This window comes from Diceros bicornis, chromosome 6 (assembly GCF_020826845.1).
Source record: "Diceros bicornis minor isolate mBicDic1 chromosome 6, mDicBic1.mat.cur, whole genome shotgun sequence".
Classification (NCBI taxonomy): Eukaryota; Metazoa; Chordata; class Mammalia; order Perissodactyla; family Rhinocerotidae; genus Diceros; species Diceros bicornis.
The window spans coordinates 94,719,927-94,739,679 of NC_080745.1; the positions used below are offsets into that span (position 1 = coordinate 94,719,927).

The following is a 19,753-nucleotide window of genomic DNA, read 5'->3' on the forward strand; positions in this document are numbered from 1 at the left end:
TCCCTCCAAGCTCTAGGCCGAGGTACAGGGAAGGGCGTAGAAGACATTGGCAGCGAATTTGGGAAATTTAACTTGCGCTGTGATATTGGTGATTTTTGGCCTCACTGCTGATTTTCTTCAGTGAGATAATAGTTTTGTGGTTATGTAGGAGAATGTTCTCACCAGAAGATCTGTGCGCACGTGTTCAGGCATGAAGGGTCGTGGGGTCGACAGCTACTTTCATATGGATCAACCAAAAACAGTGTATGTGTGCATGGATGTTTGTTTGTGTGTATGTGTGTGTGTGTGTACACAGACACAGAAAGATGGAGTGTGCATGCCAGTGCTGGCAGCTGGGAATCTGGGTGAGGGACGCTCACGTCATTGTCCTGCTCTTTCAGCTGTAGACTTGACACTTCTCAAGGTGAAAAGTTGGAATAGAATCGTCCGCAACGGCTTGAGGTCCTTCCCTGTGTGGGAGGCCCTGCGTGCTCTGGCGTGACTGCCCTTGGTCACAGTAGGCTCCCCTGCTCAGGCAGCTCTGTCCACCATCCCCCTCGGTCTGTCTTTCTCTGCTTTGTCTTGTCAAGCATCACCACCTGCCCCAGGAGAGTGTCTTGGGATGTGAGCTCCGCGAGAGGAGGGCTCGTTCGTTCATCAGGGCAGGGTGATAAGGGTATAATTTACAGATGGTAATAGTCACCCTTTTTAGGGCATAGTTCAGTGGGTTTTAAGAAATGTGTAGTTTTGTAATCATTACCGCAGTCCTGTGGCAGAGTGTGTTTATCACCTGAAATTTCCCTAGGCCCCTTTTTGGGGTTGCCAGATTTAGCAAAAGAAAAAAAAATACACACACACACACACACACACACACACGTCTCTGTATATACATGAGCACACAAAAATATGTATATATGTGTATATGTATACATATACACATACACACACACATACACACACAGAAAAAACACCAAAACACCAAGTTAAGTTTGAATTTGAGGTAAACAACAAGTAACTTTTAGTGTCAGATGTCCCGTTCCCACCCCAGCCCGGCCCCTGCAGTTTTGCCTTTTCCTGAATGGGGAAAGCAGAACTGGACCCCCACACCCAGAATAGCTCCTGGCCCCGGGCAGGCGCTCTGTGGCTGCCTGTCCAGTTGGTCCCCCGATGGGCAGGCCTGGTGGCTCCCGGGACGTGGTGTTGCAGCTCAGTCCTGAAGGGTGAGGAGGTGAGAGGGAGGGAGGGACTGGGCAGAGAACGCTGGCGTGTGGAGCTGGTGGGAGCCACGGGTGGGGCAGGGACGGAGCTGAGTGTCTGAGCCCTCGGGAGCGGTCCCAGTCGCCCGAGCCCTCACAGCAGAGGTGGACAGCGCTGGGCCGCTGGAAGGGCTGCGGAGGAAGGGCCAACCGCGCAGTGGGCTCCGTGGCTTGAGCTCCTGGTGTTTGGGTGTTGGTAGGTACCGTGGTTAACATCTCAAGTCTTAGAGACTGTGATTAAGTTACAGTGAGTTGAAACTCTTATTCTAGTTCAAAAGAGCTTTTTCTTTGTTGCTCAGACTACTTTAGAAATATCCCGGGCCCGGCTCACTTGATTTCTCTTTTTGCTCTACAGGCACTAGGAAGCTTTTATTTTCTTCACGAATCCTTAAAAAATGTCTACCAATTTGACTTTAAAGGTAAGACTCTATGCTGCCCTTTGGTGGTGGACCCCCACCCCCTGCTCGGTGGTCTGGCTTCTTCCAGTCCCTTCCACCCAGAGTCCCTGTGGGAGGGCCAGCATGGTCTGGGTTTAATTGAGTCACCTGCTGGTGGTCCCTAACCAGGAACCTGCCCGTGGGATGCCCCACTGCCAGCCCTCCTGCTCCAGGGCAAGGCTCAGGCAGGTGACTCTGGCTTTCCTATGACAGAGTTAAGAGGAGAAGGAAATGGTTTTGTATCTGTGTCCCTATCAAATTTGAGAAAATGGAAAACAGAATGGGAGGATGGCATATTTCAAAAGAAAACAGGCGAGAGCATGTTTGTGGCAGGAAATGTTGTCCCATATTTAATGGGCAAACCTGCATGTCTATACTGAGAAGATTTGCCCTAAAATGCTTCTGATGACACAGCCTTCATCTCTGTCTTGGGACATTTGAGTCTATTACCCCACATCTGAGAATTTCCATACCTGTCCCTCCCAGTCTGCGGGGTGTTGTGCGTTTCTCTTCCATTTGAGATCGTCTCCATGTTACACGTGAATCCCTCTGCGTTCCATTTGGGCTGTTGAGCCAGATCACATTAATTTGAAATGTCATTAAAGTTGAAATAACTGTGGAGAGCAACTAATTATGTCAGTGTGTTCAGATTCATGATCTTTGCTCACTGGGAGACAGATTGCCTCTTGTGGGATGGAGAAGCAGAGTCTTCTCTGAATTGCTTGAGTAGTGATTCCATCGATGTTGAGAACAGGATCCCAGCCAGCAGGGTGACTTTTCACTGGCCCTGTTGCCTGAGGATTCTTCACATACTTTTAAACACGAGCATCTGACTTTTCCATGAAGGAATTTGGTGGAGTAGCCAAGAGGACGTGGCGGGAGACAGGGACCACAGGCAGCTCTGTCCGTGATCTTAGTAGACACTGGACATCAGTGTGTCACGTCCTCAAGCAGTGGAGCTGTGAGTGAGAGTGAGCAGAGGGGAGATGTGCAAACACAGCATGTTCCAGGTAAAGCTCGGGCAGAACAGGCTTTCCCCTTCTAAGAAAGCCATGGCCGAAGCTCGAGCATGTACCGGATCCATTGAACTTTTCCTTTTCTAAGTAATCATTTGCATACATGTCTTATTACTAAATCAAATCAGTCATAAAGTACCTGGCTAGCCCACAGTTTGTTTAAAACTGTATGTTAGATGTACATTTGACTCCAGCAAAGCCTTACCCAGGGCCCTCACCTTGTCGGTGACAAGGAGCGTGGCAGTAGTGGACACTGAGTGCGTCCTGAGCACCCGTACCATCAGGAGGACGTGTCAGTCCTGAGAGCACTCACAGTGCTCCACACGGTGATGTTCCCGCTGTCCCGCGGCACAGCCGTGTGGTGCAGGGCTCACTAGGGGTCTCAGGCAGGTCTGCCGCTGCCTGCCCCCTGCTCTGCAGCCCCTGCTCTTCGAGGCTCGCTCTTCTGCCTTGAATTGAGTTACAGCAAAAGCAATCCAGAGTTTGTGAAAGGTTTGAATAAACTTTGTAAGAAGAAATAGCCTGAATTTTAACAGGTACCTAGTTAGAAATTTAAGGACTCCTGAAAGGTACAGATGAAGAGTATATATTCCAACATACAAAGAGAGTGGAAGTCGTCACTCACATCCTCACAACAAGAAAAACGCCCTCACAACAAGAAAAACGCCAAACAAACTGAAAAGAGACAGCTCTTCTTAGATCCCTCAGAGAAGTGAGGTCATCAGGTGCATTGCTGCCGCAAAACTGGAGAGACAGACAGCCTACCCAGAGAATCAGAGCTTCCCGGGAGCAGAGGCTGCTGCTGGAGCTGGCCCTGGTGGGAATGGCCACAGGGCGTTGGCTGAACGCTGGGGGCCGAGTGTGGACAAGCTTGAGAGAGAGGTGCCTAGGGACCCAGCCTTGGGGGCCCACACTTTTTTGAGTTTTACCTCCAGGAGCCCCACCATGTTCTCATGGTGAAGATCAGAGAAAAATCCTCTTGTGCTTCTGGCAGAGGAGGGGAAAGTAGCTATTTTGAAATATGCCCAGAGCGTTCTGTTCATAAAGGTCTGCCCTCAGGGGAAACCATTTTGCCAGAGCCCAACCCACTGGGGTCCTATCAGGGCCTGACCAACTAGGGGAGGGAGGTAGAAAACTCCAGCCTCCTCTAGTCTTCCTGTTGCACCTGAGGTGGGGGTGGGGTGCTGAGAAGCACGCGTGAGGGTCACAGCCCAGGGGCACATGCCAGCTGAAAGACTGAGACCTGATCATTGGACTACGGAATGTTTTCCCTCCACCCAAGCCTCACCACCACATCGTGATGACAAATGTTAGGATGGAAAGTCCTGCAGAGCTTGGACTTTGTTTAAGGAGGAGTCTCACAGGAGCCCAGAGACAGCAGAGGAGACAAGAACAAGGACACTGGAGGGTATTTAAGCCTCTGACCCCTGCAGTAAACACAGCCCAGCTCCTCTCCAGATAAACATGAAGCCTTGCACAAAAGCCCTAGCTACCACAGTTCTTTTTACCCAATTATTCATGTTCTGCTTTCAACAAAAAATTACAAGCCATGCTAAAAGGTAAAAAATACAATCTGAAAAGAAAAAGTATTCATCAGGACCAGACTGGGATGAGACAGAGATTGGGAATCTTCAGACTGGGAATTTACAATAACTGTGACTGATGTGCTAGGGAGTCTTCTGGAAAAAGTGGACAATGTGGAAGAACAGACGGGTACGTAAGAGAAACAACAGAAACTAAGAGAGAAGCAAAAGGGAGATCCAGAAGTCAAACCACTGTAACGGAAATGAAGGATACCTTTGATGGACTCATCGGACTGGACATTGCTAAGGAAAGAATCAGTGAACCAGAAAATAGGTCATTAAAAACTTTCCAAGCTGGAAAGCAAAGAGAAGAAACAAAAACAGAACAAAATATCTAAGAGCTGTGGGACAACTACAAAAGGTGTAGCATGTACATAATGGGTATACCAACAGGTAAGTAAGAGAGAAAGCACCTGAAGAAATATTTGAAGTAATAATGGCCAAGAATTTGCCAAAACTAACAATGGACACCAAGCCGCAGATCCTGAAAGCTCAGAGAACATCAAGCAGGATAAATACTAAACAATCTACACCTAAGCACGTCACATTCAAACTTCAGAAAACCAAAGATGAAGAGAAAATCTTGCAAGAAGCTGGGGAGGTGGAGGGGGTGTGACACGCCGTACCTGTAAAGGGACAGTGGTAAGAATTACATCCAGCTTCTCCTCGGAAACCGTGAAAGCGAGGAGACTGGTGTGAAATATTTAAATTGTTGGGGGAAAAACACGCCAACCTAGAATTCTGTATCCAGCAAAATTGTCCTTCAAAAGTGAAGGGGAGATAAAGACTTTCTCAAACAAAAGTTGAGGGAATTTGTTTCCCACAGATTTGCTGAAAGAAGTCTTTGACAGAAGGAAAGTGATATAGGTCCGAAACTTGGATCTACATAAAGAAAGATTACTAGAGTAGGAATAAATGAAGATAAAATATTTTATTTTTCTTATTCTTAATTGATCTAACAGATAACTTTTGTTCAAAGTGTTAATAGCAACAATGTATTGGGTGACTATAGCTTATGGATAAGTGAAATGAGTGACAGAAATGTTATAAGCAGTGGGAAGGAGGAATTGGGATTACTCTGTTATAAGGAACCTGCACTATCTGTGAAGGAATGTAGTGTTATTTGAAAGTGGACTTGGATTAGTTGTAAATGTATATTGCAAAGTCTATGGCAAACACACAAATTTTTTTCAATGAAGTATAATTGGTATACTACAAGTAGAGAGAAAATGGAATTATATATAATGCTCAATTAAACCAGAGAAGGTAGAAAAGAGTGGAAGACAAAAAAGAAACAAAGAACAAAGGCAGCAAATAGAAAAGTTACAAATATGGAAGGTATTACTCCAACTATATCAAAAATCACTTTAAACGTGAATGGCCTAAATACACAATTAAAAGACAGAGACTGTGAGAGTGATTAAAAAAACAATACCCAACTGTGTGTTGTCTAGTAGAAACCCACTTAAAATATATTGACACATAAAGATTAAAAGTAAATGGATGGAGAAAGATATACACTGCTAACGCTAATCAAAAAAAAAGCTAGAGTGGCAATATTAATTTCAGGCAAAGCAGACTTCAGAGCAAGGAAAGTTATCAGGGATAAAGAAGGCCATTACATAATGATAAAAGAGTCAGTTCTCTAAGAAGACCTAACAATCCTTAACATGTTTGCACCTAAGAACAGAGCATCAAAATACATGAGGCAAAAATTGATAGAACGGCAAAGAAAATAGATGAATGCACTATTATAGTTGGAGACTTCAACACCCCTCTATCAAAGTGGTCAGACCCAGTGGCAGAAAATCAGTAAGGACATAGTTGGACTCAACACCATCAATCAGCTGGATCTGATTGAGATAGACTCCTTCATCCAACAGCAGAGTACACGTTCTTCTCAAGCTCACAGGGAACATTCACCAAGATAGACACGTTCTGGGCCATAAAACACATCCTCACAAATTTAAAAGAATAGAAATCATGCAAAGTATACTCTCAGAGCACAATGGAATTAAACTTGAATCAATAACAGAAAGATAGCTGGAAAATCCCCAAATACTTGGATATAAAACAACACACTTATTAATGACACATGAGTCAAGTCTCAAGAGAAATTTAAAAATATGTTGAACTAAAGGAAAATGAAAATACAACCATCAAAATTGGTGGGATGTAGCAAAAGCAGTACAGTTGTTGCATCAAATACATAAATTAGAAAAGAGGTGAGATAAAATCAATAATCTAAGCTTCTGCCTTAGCAAACTAGAAGAAGAGCAAATTAAATCCAAAGTAAGCACAAGAAAAGAAAATAATAGGGGCTGGCCTGGTGGTGTAGCAGTTAAGTTCGTGTGCTCAGCTTTGGCGGCCCGGGGTTCACTGGTTTGGGTCCTAGGTGCAGACCTACTCACTGCTCGTCAAGCCATGCTGAGGTGGCATACCACATAGAAGAACTAGAGGGACCTACATCTAGGATATACAACTATGTACTGGGGCTTTGGGGAGAAAAACAAAAAAAGAGGAAGATTGGCAACAGATTTTAGCTCAGGACCAATCTTCCTAAAAAAAGAAAATAATAGTAACAATAATCAGAGCATAAATCAATGAAATTGAAAACAGGAACTCAATAGAGAAAACTAATGAAACCAAAAGCTGGTTCTTTGAAATAATCAATAAAATTGGTAAACCACTAGCCAGCCTAACAGAAAAAAAGACACAAATTACTAACATTGGAAATGAAAGAGGGGCCATCACTGCTGATCCTATGGACATTAAAAGGATAATAGTGTATTATGAACAAGTCTATGCCTATAAATTTGATATCTTAGATGGCCCAATTCCTTGAAAGATACAATCTACCCAAGGTCATGGAAGGAGGACAAGATAATCTGAATAGGCCTTTATCTATTAAAAGAAATTCAATCCGTAATCAATAACCTTCTATAAAGAGAAAGCATCAGGCCCAGATAGTTTCACTGGTGAATTCCACCAAAGATTTAAGGAAGAAATTATACCAGTTCTCTACAATCTCTTCCAGAAAACAAAAGCAGAAGGTAAACTTCCTAATTCTATGGAGCCAGAATTACCCTAATACCAAAACCAGATAAAGATATTTTAAAAAAGGAAAACTATAGACTGGTATGTCTTATGAACATAAAAGGCAGAAATCCTCAACATAATATTAGCAACTTGAATCCAAAAATGTATGAGAAGAATATACACCATGACCAGTTCAGATTTATTCCAGGTGTGCAAGGCTCAACTTTCAAAAATCAATTAATGTAATCCATCACATCAGTATGATAAAGAGGAAAAATCACATGATCATATCAATAGATGAAGAAAAAGCATTTGACAAAATCCAACACCCTTTTATAATAAAAACTCGCAGCAAACTAGGAATAGAGGAACTTCCTCAACTTGATAAACAGCACCTACAAAACCTACTACCTAACATCATAGTTAATAGTGAGAGACCATAAAGTCAGTAACAAGGTAAGGATGTCCCCTCACCATTTCTCTTTAACATCGTACTGGAAATCTTGATAATGCAGTAAGACAAGAAAAGGAAATAAAAGGCTTATTGGTGGGGTCTTAGTTCTCAGATGACATGATTATCTATGTAGAAAATCCCAAGAAATCAACAACAACAAAAACCGATACTAGTAAGCAACGTTGCAGGGTACAAGGTTAATATACAAAAGTCAGTTGCTTTCTTATATACCACCAATGAACAGGTGGAATTTGAAATTAAAAACACAATACTATTTACGTTAGCACACACACAAAAGAAGTACTTAGGAATAAATCTAACAAAATATGCACATGATCTATATGAGGAAAACTACAAAACTCTGAAGAAAGAAATCAAAGAAGAACTAAATAAATGGAAAGATGTTCCATGTTCATGGATAGGAAGACTCAATATTGTCAATATCTCAGTTCTTCCAACTTGATCTATAGATTCAGTACAAGCCCACTCAAAATTCTAGCAAGTTATTTTGTGGATATTGACAAACTGATTCTAAAGTTTATATGGAGAGGCAAAAGACCCCAATTAGCCCGCTCAATATAGGAGAAGAAGAACAAAGTTGGAGGACTGACATGACCCAACTTCAAGACTTACTGTAAAGCTACAGTGATCAAGACAGTGTGGTGTTGGTGAAAGAACAGACAAATAGATCAGTGAAACAAAAGAGAGATCCCAGAAATAGACTACCATAAATAAAGTCAACTGATATATATATATATACTACAATGGTGGATACATATCGTTGTGCATTTGTCAAAACCCGTAGAATGTACACCACCAAGAGTGAACCCTAATGTAAAGTATCAACTTACAGTGTATCAGTGTTGTCCCATCGCTTATAACAAATGTACCACACTAATGCAAGATGTTAGTAACAGGAAACTGTCGGGAAGGGTGGGGTAATGGATCTCTTTGTACTTTCTGCTCAATCTTCTATAATCCTAAAACTGCTCCGGAAAATAAAGTCTGTTTTTTTAACACAGAATGCAGGCCTCCTCTCCAGAAAATATTCGCAGTAAGCGAGGTTGCACGCTCTGATGTTTTCTTCTTTCCTCAGAGGTGACAAGGGTTTTCCTCTCAAGCAGACTGCCATCCTGCAGCAGTCTCCCGCCCCTCTTCATTCACGTAGAACACGGCCGGCTGTGTGCTGCCCGCCGCTGCTGTCCCATGGTAACGCTTTGCTGGTCTCTCTGCACCTGCACACGCCTGGTTAGTTGAGTGCTGTGGCGCCCGTCCTGGGGGCTGTCAGTCCTGTGGATGTCCATCCTGGGGGCGCCCGTCCTGGGGCTGTCAGTCCTGTGGATGTCCATCCTGGGGGCACATGTCCTGGGGGCATCTGCCCTGTGGATGTCTGTCCTGGGGCGTCCACCCCTCTGCAGCTCATGGACCGGTGCCCCTGGTGGGTTGTGATGATCCAGCCTTTGCTACGAGGAACCTGAACAGACCTTTAGAAGGAATGTTTTTCTTTATTCTCAGGTATGGGTGCAACTCAAGCCTAGCCATGGCTGTTAGCTGAAGGGGGCCTTTGGAAAAACGAAGATGTGGATGGGCACTCCCTCATTTGTGACCAATAACCCCCTGTGCAGAGTGCGCTACGTGTTTGTTCAGCAGTGTAAGCGGTGCCACAGGCTGGTGCTTCCGCATCCAGGAGGCCAGCCAAGTCCGCCACCCCTCCCAGTATGGTGACAGCAGCAGCTCGGTGATCCTGTGCCTTCAGTCCCTAGCCCAGCCTGAGGGGAGGCACGGCATCCCTTAGGACAGGGCAGAAGTCGGAACCGCTGCGAGGGGCTGGAGCTTTGTCTGGCCATTGCCCTCCACAGATACCTCTCAGGGGCCTGGGTCCGCCCCTTACTCCTCTAGACAGACCATCGGCTCAGCCCTGCTTGGGGGCTCTGGGGGCTTCCTTCCCTTTCTTGCTGGAGGTGCTCATTTCTCCTGGGCAGTCACTCGAGATGACATGCCCTCGTTCTCCTCCGGTCTGGCAGTGGCACTTACCTCCATCTGCAGCGTTCTCCTTCCTCCTTCCCTCCTGGTCCAGGCTCCTCCATCAACACCTGGCTCAGGCCTCTCCTAGTGGCCATACTTAGGGAGTGTCCCTGTGCCATGGGGCTCTGCACAGGTTCTCCCAAGATGAGACCGTCCCTAGTCCTGTGGCCCCAGAGGTCCAGACTGAGTTCTGTGTCCTTATCCGTGTCCAGCTCCATGTCACGTGTCTTTGGTCCATGTCCGTGTCTTCAGTGCCCCCGGGGAGGTTGAGGCCGTGCCTCCTGTCCATGTCCTCAACTCCTGGCCGCGGCCCCACAGTGCTCAGTGGATGTCCCGGTGCCAACTGGTGCAGGAAGAACCCAGAAGGGAGATGTCACGCTGCAGAGGGACGTTTGCGCAGGACCTTTGCAGGGGACTTAGTAGCAAGGAGGGGAGCTGGGGAAGGCTGGGGTGGGTTGGGGAGGGATGGGGTGAGGCAGATCAGGGAGCCCACGCTGCAGGCTGGGGCCACGTGAGAATCGCCACATCGCTGGTGGGTGAGCAAGGACTGGGTGGTGCCAGGGCAGGCCGGCCCCCCAGGAGTGCTGAGCTCCCCTCTTGTATCGGGTTGTCCGTCTGCTTCGTGAAGGAGAGCGTGGCCATGACGTGCCTGTGACGGGCAGGTGTGCCGACGGCCTTCCCAGATGGCGCTCTCTCTTTGACCTCCCCAGTGTGATGGCAGCTGTGCGGGGTGATGTTTGATAAATGCTGTCCTTCTGCGGAGATGGATGGGTGGTTACAGTAAGTGCTTCCTGTGATTAAACGCACTTCTGTGCCATTTCTAGTCGCAAATGGGTGTTTTGAATGGGATCCCGGTGGCATAATGGTAGTGTGTTTATTTACACAAGCCTGGGCCTACCTGCCCTGGGGGCGGCTGCCGCCTTCCCCCACTGGGCCGTGGGAAGCTACAGTGGTTGGTAAGGGGGTCTCGGGGACCAGCCTCAGAACCAGACGCACCTCAGTCGTCTCAGGGACTCATCTCCATGGTTCAGGAGCAAGATCCAGGGAGCAGAGGGTCCAGTGAACGCAAAGCTCCATTTCATGTGCCCTGTTCTGTGTATCGGAATCACTGAAACGTCCTGTCCTGTGTCCTGCTGGCCCAGCCCAGACCACGCCCAGGCTCCAGGCTCATCTCCTCCAAGTCCTCACCCTCTTGCACTTTGCTTTTGCCTGGGGGTCGCTCTCCACCTAGTGAATGGTGGGAGGGGCCTGTGCCCAGGATGCTGTCTTCCTGTCTCATTCCTGTGCTGCCTGAGGTGGTGGGGCCATGGGGTGGATGGGGCTCCAGAAACCGCAGGTATGGGCTGCTCGTGGGGCGGGGAGCATGACCCCCACAGAAACTCACAGCACCACTCGTCATTTGTTCCAAAGCCAGTCCCCGAGAACTTCCTAACATCCCAGGAACTTCACCCTGGTATCAGGCACTCCTGGCCTGGGAGCGGGGGAACATGTGATGTAGGGCTGGCAGCGGTGGGAACGGGTCCATCAGCCATCTGGGCTGGGGTCTCTCTGTGGCAGTCTCGTGTGCTGCCCCGGCTCCCTCCGTGGCATCCTGTGAGGAGGCAGGCAACCTCCACCCACCCGGGCCCCCAAGCGTTTGAGGAATAGATTTATGCATTGGTTCAATAAACCACACTGTGGCGTGGGGGAAAGAACAATCTCAGGCCTGGGTGTAGAAGAGGACTAGACCAAGCCGTGTCTGCAGGGGTGTGAGCCCAGTGATGGGGAGGTGGCTCCAGCGCGGGCACTGGAGCCACCGAGCCACGTCCAGCAAGGTGATGGGCGGGCAGCTGGGGAGCACAAGTCCAGAGTACTTGCTCTCTCCGTCTCACATAAAAACTCCTCTTCCCTGGACATGAGTGATGTCGGCTGGATGTGAGGAGGAAATCGATGTTATTAAATAAATTCATATTAGGGTATGAGTGAACGGTAATTCTACAGCCCTCTTAAATATATTCACGGTTTTAACAGAGGATGCCAATTAGCCCCTGTAAATCTGCAGGCTGGAAGCTCTTAGGGGATAATGAAGTGGAGTGTCAGATTCCAGGTCGTGGAATGGGAATTTACGAGCCACGGTCGTCCCGAGGAGCAGGTGGCCTGCCTGGGTCCGCGCCCCTCATCAGGTCTTCCCTCAGGGGTCCTCCCTCACTCCCCACGGGGCTGCACTGGTGGGACCCAGTGGCACTTGGCTGGTTGGAGGGGGCGGAGTGATGGAGTTATTCACATTATCCTTCTACTCTTTTCCAGCTAAGAAGTATAGAAAAGTCACTGGCAAAGAGATCTACTCGGACACGTTGGAGAGCACGCCCATGCTGGAGAAAGAGAAGTTTCCGCAGGACTACTTCCCTGAGGTACGCACAGCACCTTCTCACTGACGCACTGCTTTCTCAGAGGGGTCATGTCAGAAGTGCAATTTAGGATGTGAAATCTTCATGCTTCGTGGTAGGGTCACCTCTGGCTGCTGTCACGCTCCAGTATTCTGCTTTCTGGGAGATTCTAAAGCCTGTGTGGTTCATCTGGGTTGTTTAGGTGAGGGCCAAGGGAATCTGTGTGTTTATTGTTACATCAATCAGCACATTTTCTAATCATCCTGTTCAGGCAAAGGAACCTTCCCCAAAAGATGTAGGAAAAGAATCCTTAGTTCACTTTGCCTGGTGTGCGCTGTGGGCCTCCCCGCAGACTCAGGTGTGGGTGTCGGTCTGGCCAGTGATGGTCCCCAGCCCCAGCGGGTGGGATGTGCCGGGGCTGTGGCACCTGGGGTGTCTTCCCGTCCCCAGAGGGCTCGAGTGGGCCCTCTGGCTGTTTCACAGATAAAGCCTTGAGCCAGGCTCAAGCTGCCCACCCTGTGTCCCAGCAGCAGTGTCTGCTTCCTACAGAGTTCAGAAATTAAGAGAAATATTAATTTCTGGGGATTATTTATTACCCCCTGCTCAGACAGAATTAATCAGAAAACGTTGATATAGTTCCTTTGGGTTTTAGTGCATTTTTTTATACTTACATTTATGCAACCATTACACTGCACACCTAATTTTGGATTCTGGTATTTTTTAGTAAACATTATAACCAGCATTTTTGGAGTCTCCTAAGCCTGTGTAATTCACATGTTGATCCCGAGTCGGTCACCCCGCCTTTTATCATCTCTTAGTCAGGGTGGGATGTGATGCTGTGATTGAAGCACTTGGGTGGTGAATTTGCAGACCTGGACGTCTGCCTCTGACAGTCATGTTTATACGCCTGTGTGGCCTGCTTCCTGGTGACAGAAGCCGTCTGCTCAGCCACAAGAAGGATTGCTCTGCCGAGTGCCCTCTGCTAGAGGACTGCCGCTCGGTGGAGATGCCCCGCCTGCCCTCGGAGCTGATTTCCAGCAAGGCCACAACTTTATTAACTTGCTTTATGACCCGAGCCTGGAGTGAAGGGATTGTGGCTGCCTCCATGAAGGATGGGTGCACTTGTCACGCTGGGGCAAGGCTTCCTCATCCATTGTCCCCGAGCCAAGGACGCAGTGTCAGGGGGCCGGCCTCCCGTCCTGGCTACCCTTGGCCTTCCGCTGTCCCCTGCTTCTCCTGAGGTTGGAGGTGTACGGGGCCAGAAGGCTCTGGAAGCTTGTTCTCGACCCTCCACGAGCACACCGAATCAGTGAATCCTGGTGACCCTCCCTGAACATTGGCCTGTGGCAGTGTCCCGTCAAGAGGACAGGGCTGTGGTTCCTGGAGATGCCGAGGGCGAAGAAGTCAATTTCAGGGCCCGGTTACAGCTGAGGTGGGGTCTTGGCCTGTTCCTGGACACTGGCACCTGCACAGCAGGAGAGCAACCTTAACCAGGTCCACTGGGTCGGTTTGGGGACAGCCCTGAGCTGGCCAAGGAAGAGGCTCTGATGTGCTGGCGTCTTCTCCACGGGAGGGTCCCACACCACACGCTGTCCAGGGTCCTGGTTCTCCTCCCGATGACCTGACACCCACTGGGTGAGAAGCTGCCAGGCTCCTCTCAGGCCCGCCTCTCTGTGCTCTCTGTTTTGGTCAGGGGCACCACTGGCCATGCGTGACTGGGCTGGAGACTCAGGTCGTCTCTGGCTCTTCCCTCCTTATCCTGAGGTCCTGTCCCAGCCCAGGAGAGGCACGCATGCCCACTTGGGGGTGGGCTAAGGTATGCCCCAGAGGAGGCGGTGCCTGGTGGACTGGAGGCTGGTAGGGGTCAGTCAGGAGAGAAGCCACAGTGGTGGGCCCTCAGCAAGGAGCAGGACACACAGGGCAGTGAGGGCCACAGGCCGGACGAGGGGCCATGCACCTGGAGAGAAGCAATGCACACTGGGGGTGGCCATGAGGCCGCCACACCCAGGTCAGTGCAGGGGCTGGGCGGCCAGGGTGGGGCTGAGAGGTCTCACGATGGTCGGCGGGCAGCACTGGACGTGGGCCCGCGTGGTGTGACAGTGGGGAGGCGGGGACATCTGAGGTGCTATCTTTGTTTGCGGCTTCCTCCTCTATCTAGTTGCCGCTTAGAAGTTCTAAACTGTTGCAAAGGCAGCGACAGGGCGGGGGCCTGGCCTCCAGGCTGAGGAGCGCTCTGGGCTTTGCTCCCGTGGGCGCCCTGGGACAACAGATGTCGCACATGGAGACAAGCCCCCTCCTCTTCCCAGTCCTCCTCCTGAGAGCTGTGTGCCGAGGGACCAGGCCTCCGCTGGGCGCTGCCTGGGCTTAATTCCCACGAGGCGCGTGTTTCTCCAGGCCACTCTCCACGCAGCAGTGCAGCTTTGTGTCTGGACAGTGTTCCCACTCTCACGCGGGCTCCCTGAGGGCCGAGACACACCCTGATGACCCAGCTCACGACAGACACCCAGTGTGCGGCCCTCATTGCCCCAGGGACTCACTCGGTCTCCCTGGCGTCTCTTGTCCCTCTTGGGTGACTCCAGAATTCCATGTCCTCTCACTGCACCTTCCTCCTCAGAGCTGGGGTCACTGGCAGCTCCCAGGCTCTGTCGGCTGTGACGCTCCCTGAAAAAGAGGCTTCTGTGAGGACCACTCTGTCTTTCTGGGCCGGCAGAAGGAGGAGGAGACTGAGGCAGGGCTCCTCCATGTGGATCGGCCCCCATGGGGAGTCAGGCTTCCTTGATACCTCGGGGTTCCTCTGGAAAAACCTCCAGTGGCTGCTCTGCTGTCTGGGCGCCTCAGGCCGGAAGCCACGAGCTGTCCTGCTCCTCCCCCAGCCCCCTGGCAGCTCTGACCACCATATCTCGCCGGATAGAGGGCTTCTTTCTGAGAGGTCCCTACTCCCCCTGGCCCAGAGGCTCTTCTCCAGGCCTGGCATCCCCAGCACTCTGCAGGAACTTGCTCCCCAGGCCCCAGCACATTTGGGGGCTCCCTGCGACTCTCTTCTCTCCACTGGCCTGGGCGGCGTGGGGTGAGGAGGCTGGGAAGCTCAGGCTGAGGTTGGCATGGGAGGGTGTTGGGGTAAGGTCTGGAGGCCTCCACTGTGGTGTCCCACCTCCCAGCACACCCCTCAGAGAGGGCAGATGCCCCTCTGGGGGCCTGGGTCACTGCTCCTCTGCCTTGGTGCTTGCAGCCAGTGCACTGTCCTCTCTGAAGTGCTGGCATGGTTCCATGGGGCCAGAAGCGAAGGGCCGCCTCCCTGCCCCGGGAGGAGACCTGGCTCCGGGTGACCACACTATCATAAGCACGGGCAGAGGGGAAAATGCATCTCTGGAAGGAAAAGTTTGGGATGGTGCTGGGTGGACCCCGATCTCTCGGTGGGTGAATAGCATGCTGCTGGGACAGGGTGACCCCCATACTGGGGACCTGGCCTTCCTGGGGTCCCCGGCCTTACTCCGTACAGTGTGATGTTGCTATGTTAGAAATTGTCTCGCTGTCCCATCTGTTTGGTCTGACGACGTGTGGCTGTGCAAACAAATCCATTCGAGTTTCCAGAAGGGAGTTGTTGCTTAGTTTTCTTTTCATCCTGGTAAATTAACAGAAAGAAAACCTTATTTTAAAAAACACAAACACTTGTAGTGTCCTGTCAGTAGTGTGGTCTTGTTCAGGTGTACACAGCTCCACGCTGTTACCGCGCTCTGCGTGTCTTGACCAGGAGGCAGGTTGGCAGTTGCGGTCACGCAGGGGCGCCCACGGGATGTGTGTGGGAGAGCCGTGCCGCCCGATCCTGCCCTCCTGTGTATTCAGGCTGCTCCTTTAGCTTTACTCAGACACGTTTAGGGGAAGGAAATTAGTTTAAGACTGATTTCTCTTTCTTTTATTATCACCACTTAAGGATAATCTAAACGTAATTACCACGACGGAGGCATAATGCAATTCCAAATAATTATAGCCCGCTGCATATAAAACTAACAAAACTTTCTCTGTTGATTTACGGGTGCTTTTGGCTTGGCATGAATTTCAAATGCTGCCTCTGGGAGCAGCACTCCAGATAATGTGAGGCCATTTTTAAAAAGCAGATTTGTGTAGTCGATCAGGGCCGAGGCATTTTTTTTCTCTTGCCCGTAGTGAGAAATTGGTTGTTACCATAGATCACGGGACGGCTCCAAGCTCTTATGAAAGATGAATTAATTCCACTAATGCTCTGAAGCGGGTCTTTCACGGGGAAGGCTGTGTGGTGATAGCCTGCCTGCAGTCTCCCTTTTCTCAGTGGTGATTTATGCTGTCTTTTAGTAGATGAAACCGCCTGTATTCGCAATCCATCTGCTGGCTAAAGGAATCCTATTAACAGGGGATCTGAGCAGAGACTTAATATTGTAAGGTGAACGATGTGGCAGTGCCCCCACCCCCACCCCCACCCGGGCATGACATGTTTTCATTTTGTGGTGATAAACTCTCCGAGAGTGGCAGGGGGCGGGGGAGCACCCCAGCGCTGCTGTCCCCCATCTGTAATCTCCTGGAGTCCTCATGGAGATTTCAGAAGGTGGCCAATGACCAGAAAGTTTTAGAACATAGACTGGAATGGAGTAGACCAATCAGACATTTGAGGAGACCGCCCAGCCCATACATACACCCCACTTCCATTTACAACAAGCATCTACATCTAGAAACTTCTCTGGGTCCTTCTGTAGCTCCTGAGCATGTGAGCCTGTGATGGAGGTTCCCCATCTCTATACCTCCCAGATGCTGGCACTTCCCAGGCAGGCAGGTGGAGGACAGCCGTGTGCGTGCATGTGTGCGTGTGTGTGAGTACGTGTTTTGGGTAGGGGGTCGTGTGAGCAGCCACACCAGGCAGTGACCTTGATGGGAAAGGCACTTGCCCCTCTGATGACAGGTGCACCCCTGCCCTACCCTGCCCCAGCTTGGCCTGGGTTATAATCCCCGAGAGCTCAGGGTTCTGCCACACGATGGACGTGATGGTCCAAGGAGGAGACTTGGGCTCAGCAGTCAGGGAAGTGAGTTCTAGTTCTGGTTCTTTCTCCAGGGAGCTGGTGGTCTTGGGCAAACTGAGGTCTTGGGCCCTAATTCCTGCACCGTGAATGCAGGCTATGCTTTCATGACCACCTTCTGGGCCCTTGGTTAGAAGGGTCTGGGGCACTTGGTGGTTGTTCTGGAAGGACCTGTGATGCATCCCAGCCACCCCCAGGGACGCGTGATCAAAGCGTGGAGCCAACACTCCGAAAACATCAGAGTGTCCTGGGCTGTAGCTTCCCTTTGTCACACTGTAGAGTGTCCCGGGCTGTGGCTTCCCTTTGTCACACTGTAGAGCGTCCCAGGCTGTGGCTTCCCTTTGTCACACTGTAGAGCGTCCCGGGCTATAGCTTCCCTTTGTCACACTGTAGAGTGTCCCGGGCTGTAGCTTCCCTTTGTCACACTGCAGAGTGTCCCGGGCTGTGGCTTCCCTTTGTCACACTGTAGAGTGTCCCGGGCTGTGGCTTCCCTTTGTCACACTGTAGAGTGTCCCGGGCTATGGCTTCCCTTTGTCACACTGTAGAATGGTTTGGAAACTCAGTCCAAAGACATTCATGATTGCAGTGATGACCTTATGACAAAAGGAACATATTTTCTACAAATATTTAATCAACATAGTGGAGGTTGATAATGTTGTACTGTTAAACTTTCTGATATTCATTTGTAATTTAAGTTAAAAATCTTAAATCTAGTTAGAATCTTAAAATTACAGTTATTACACATCTATAGTATACAAAAAAATAACATCTCCTGTTTTAGGTATTCATTCTATTAATAATGTTGAAAACAGTGTTCCATTATTATGGAAAATTAAAAAGTCTAAAATACAAGATACACACGTGCACATATATTGAAGATATGTATATACATAGACACTTCAGTTAACACAAATAACTGAAAACTGAAGGGAACAATAATTAATTTTTGGTACAAAAACTCACATATGCCTTCCATTTTTAATGGAAGTAGTACTGTTGGTGGTTATATTAAATTCTACGTAAAAACCCACGTATTCAACTTGGGGTCTCGGATTGAGAGGCATGATTGCAGGGTGTCTGCCTATGCCTGTGTCCATCCTGGCCAGACTGCTCTTCTGGAAAGAACCTTCTGGAAGTGTGTGGGGCCGGGGCCCGGCGCCCATAGCCGTTCCTCACTGTGTGGCAATTTCCCTCCAAGTGTGTGGATTGTCTCTGTTCACGCCTTCAACAAATGTTGCAGGGTGCCGTGGATCCCGCAGGACGAGTGAAGACCCTGGCCTCAGGAAATGTGCGTCCTGGTGGGAGAAATGGATGGTGCGTGTGGTCAGTCAGTGAGTTGTATGTGAGAGGAAGGAACTCGTGGTCAGGTTACCAGCGAGGGGGTGCTGAGGATGGGGGCAGGGTGCAGTTCCACACAGCAGGGTCAGTGGCCGCAGCACAAGCTTGGCGGAGGTGACAGAGTTGCCGGGTGGCTGTCGGGCCAACGGAAGACTCCGGGCAGAGCATGGGTGTCTGGTGAGCTGGGAAGAGAGCGAGGAGGAGGCCTGTAAGGTGGGAAGGAGAGAGGGGAAGAGGGCGAGAAGGAGCCAAGGAGAGTCCTGGAAACCTTAGTTTCTGAGACTAAGGAGTAAAAAGAAACCCTTCCTCTCATGACTTGTTTTGCCAAAAGAGGGGATCATGAGTGGTCTGCACCTTGAAGGTAAGGGGGCTTCAGGACCAGCTCTGATGATGCAGAAGTGCCTGGGGCAGGGCCGAGTGCCAGAGCCCTGGAGGCCTTGTTCTTCAGGTGTCCAGGCGTTCCAGAGTTAGAGTCCAGAGTTAGAGGAGGAGGAGGAGGCAGAAGGAGGGGAAGAGGAGGGAGGGGAGGGAGAGGAGAGAGGGATGGGAGGAGCAGTCAGTGTGAGCCCTTGGTGCAGGGCACCTCCTGGGGGGGGTGGGAGCTGGCAGAGGGTCAGCGCTGATGAGGAGCAGCTCCCCAGGGGCCCTGCTGAGTCCACACACCCCGGGGAGGGGGCCCTCGGCTGCACAGGGCACCCACTGCCCTGGAGCCTGCCCGTTTCTCCTGGAGGAGCGGGTCCTGCCACCCCTGCTCCCCTCACAGCTGGAGAGGAGACGATTGTGCTCTCCCGGTCCTCATCGATGGTGCCTTGTGCACACAGCTGCCTGCCCGTGCTGCACTCAGCGCTGCCTGCCCGGCTTGCTCTCCATGTGGTCTGACCGCAGGTCTCTCCGCCTGCGCGTCACAGGTTATTCATGTAGGCTGTTTCCACGGAATCAGCCGGGCCAGTGCACACACAGCTTCACCTGTGCCGCCTCCGGGTGGCTCGCCTTTAGCACAGAAGTTAGGCCAGTTTAAGTCAGGGCTGCTCCGTGCTGCAGCTTCTAGTTTCCCAGTACGCACCCACCTACTGGGGTCGCCGAGCCACCTCCCACCCTTGGACAGAAGGAAGTGGCGTGGGATGGAAGATACGTTGCTAGTTCTCTGGGAGGGGCCATGGAGAGGCCTGTCAGATAGTCGTGTGCGTTGAAACCCTTCTTCCCCACGAGGCAAGG

The 19,753-nt window shown here is 50.2% G+C and overlaps 1 protein-coding gene across 2 annotated transcripts in view; it reads left to right on the plus strand.

Moving 5' to 3' along the window:
• INPP5A (inositol polyphosphate-5-phosphatase A) overlaps window positions 1–19,753 on the plus strand; it is a 236,041-nt gene that overhangs the window by 147,280 nt on the left and 69,008 nt on the right. For both annotated transcript variants that reach the window (XM_058544330.1, XM_058544331.1), the window contains exons 5-6: window positions 1,591–1,654; window positions 12,076–12,179. In XM_058544330.1, the coding sequence (XP_058400313.1) occupies window positions 1,591–1,654; window positions 12,076–12,179 (168 nt within the window). The remainder of the gene's footprint in view (window positions 1–1,590; window positions 1,655–12,075; window positions 12,180–19,753) is intronic.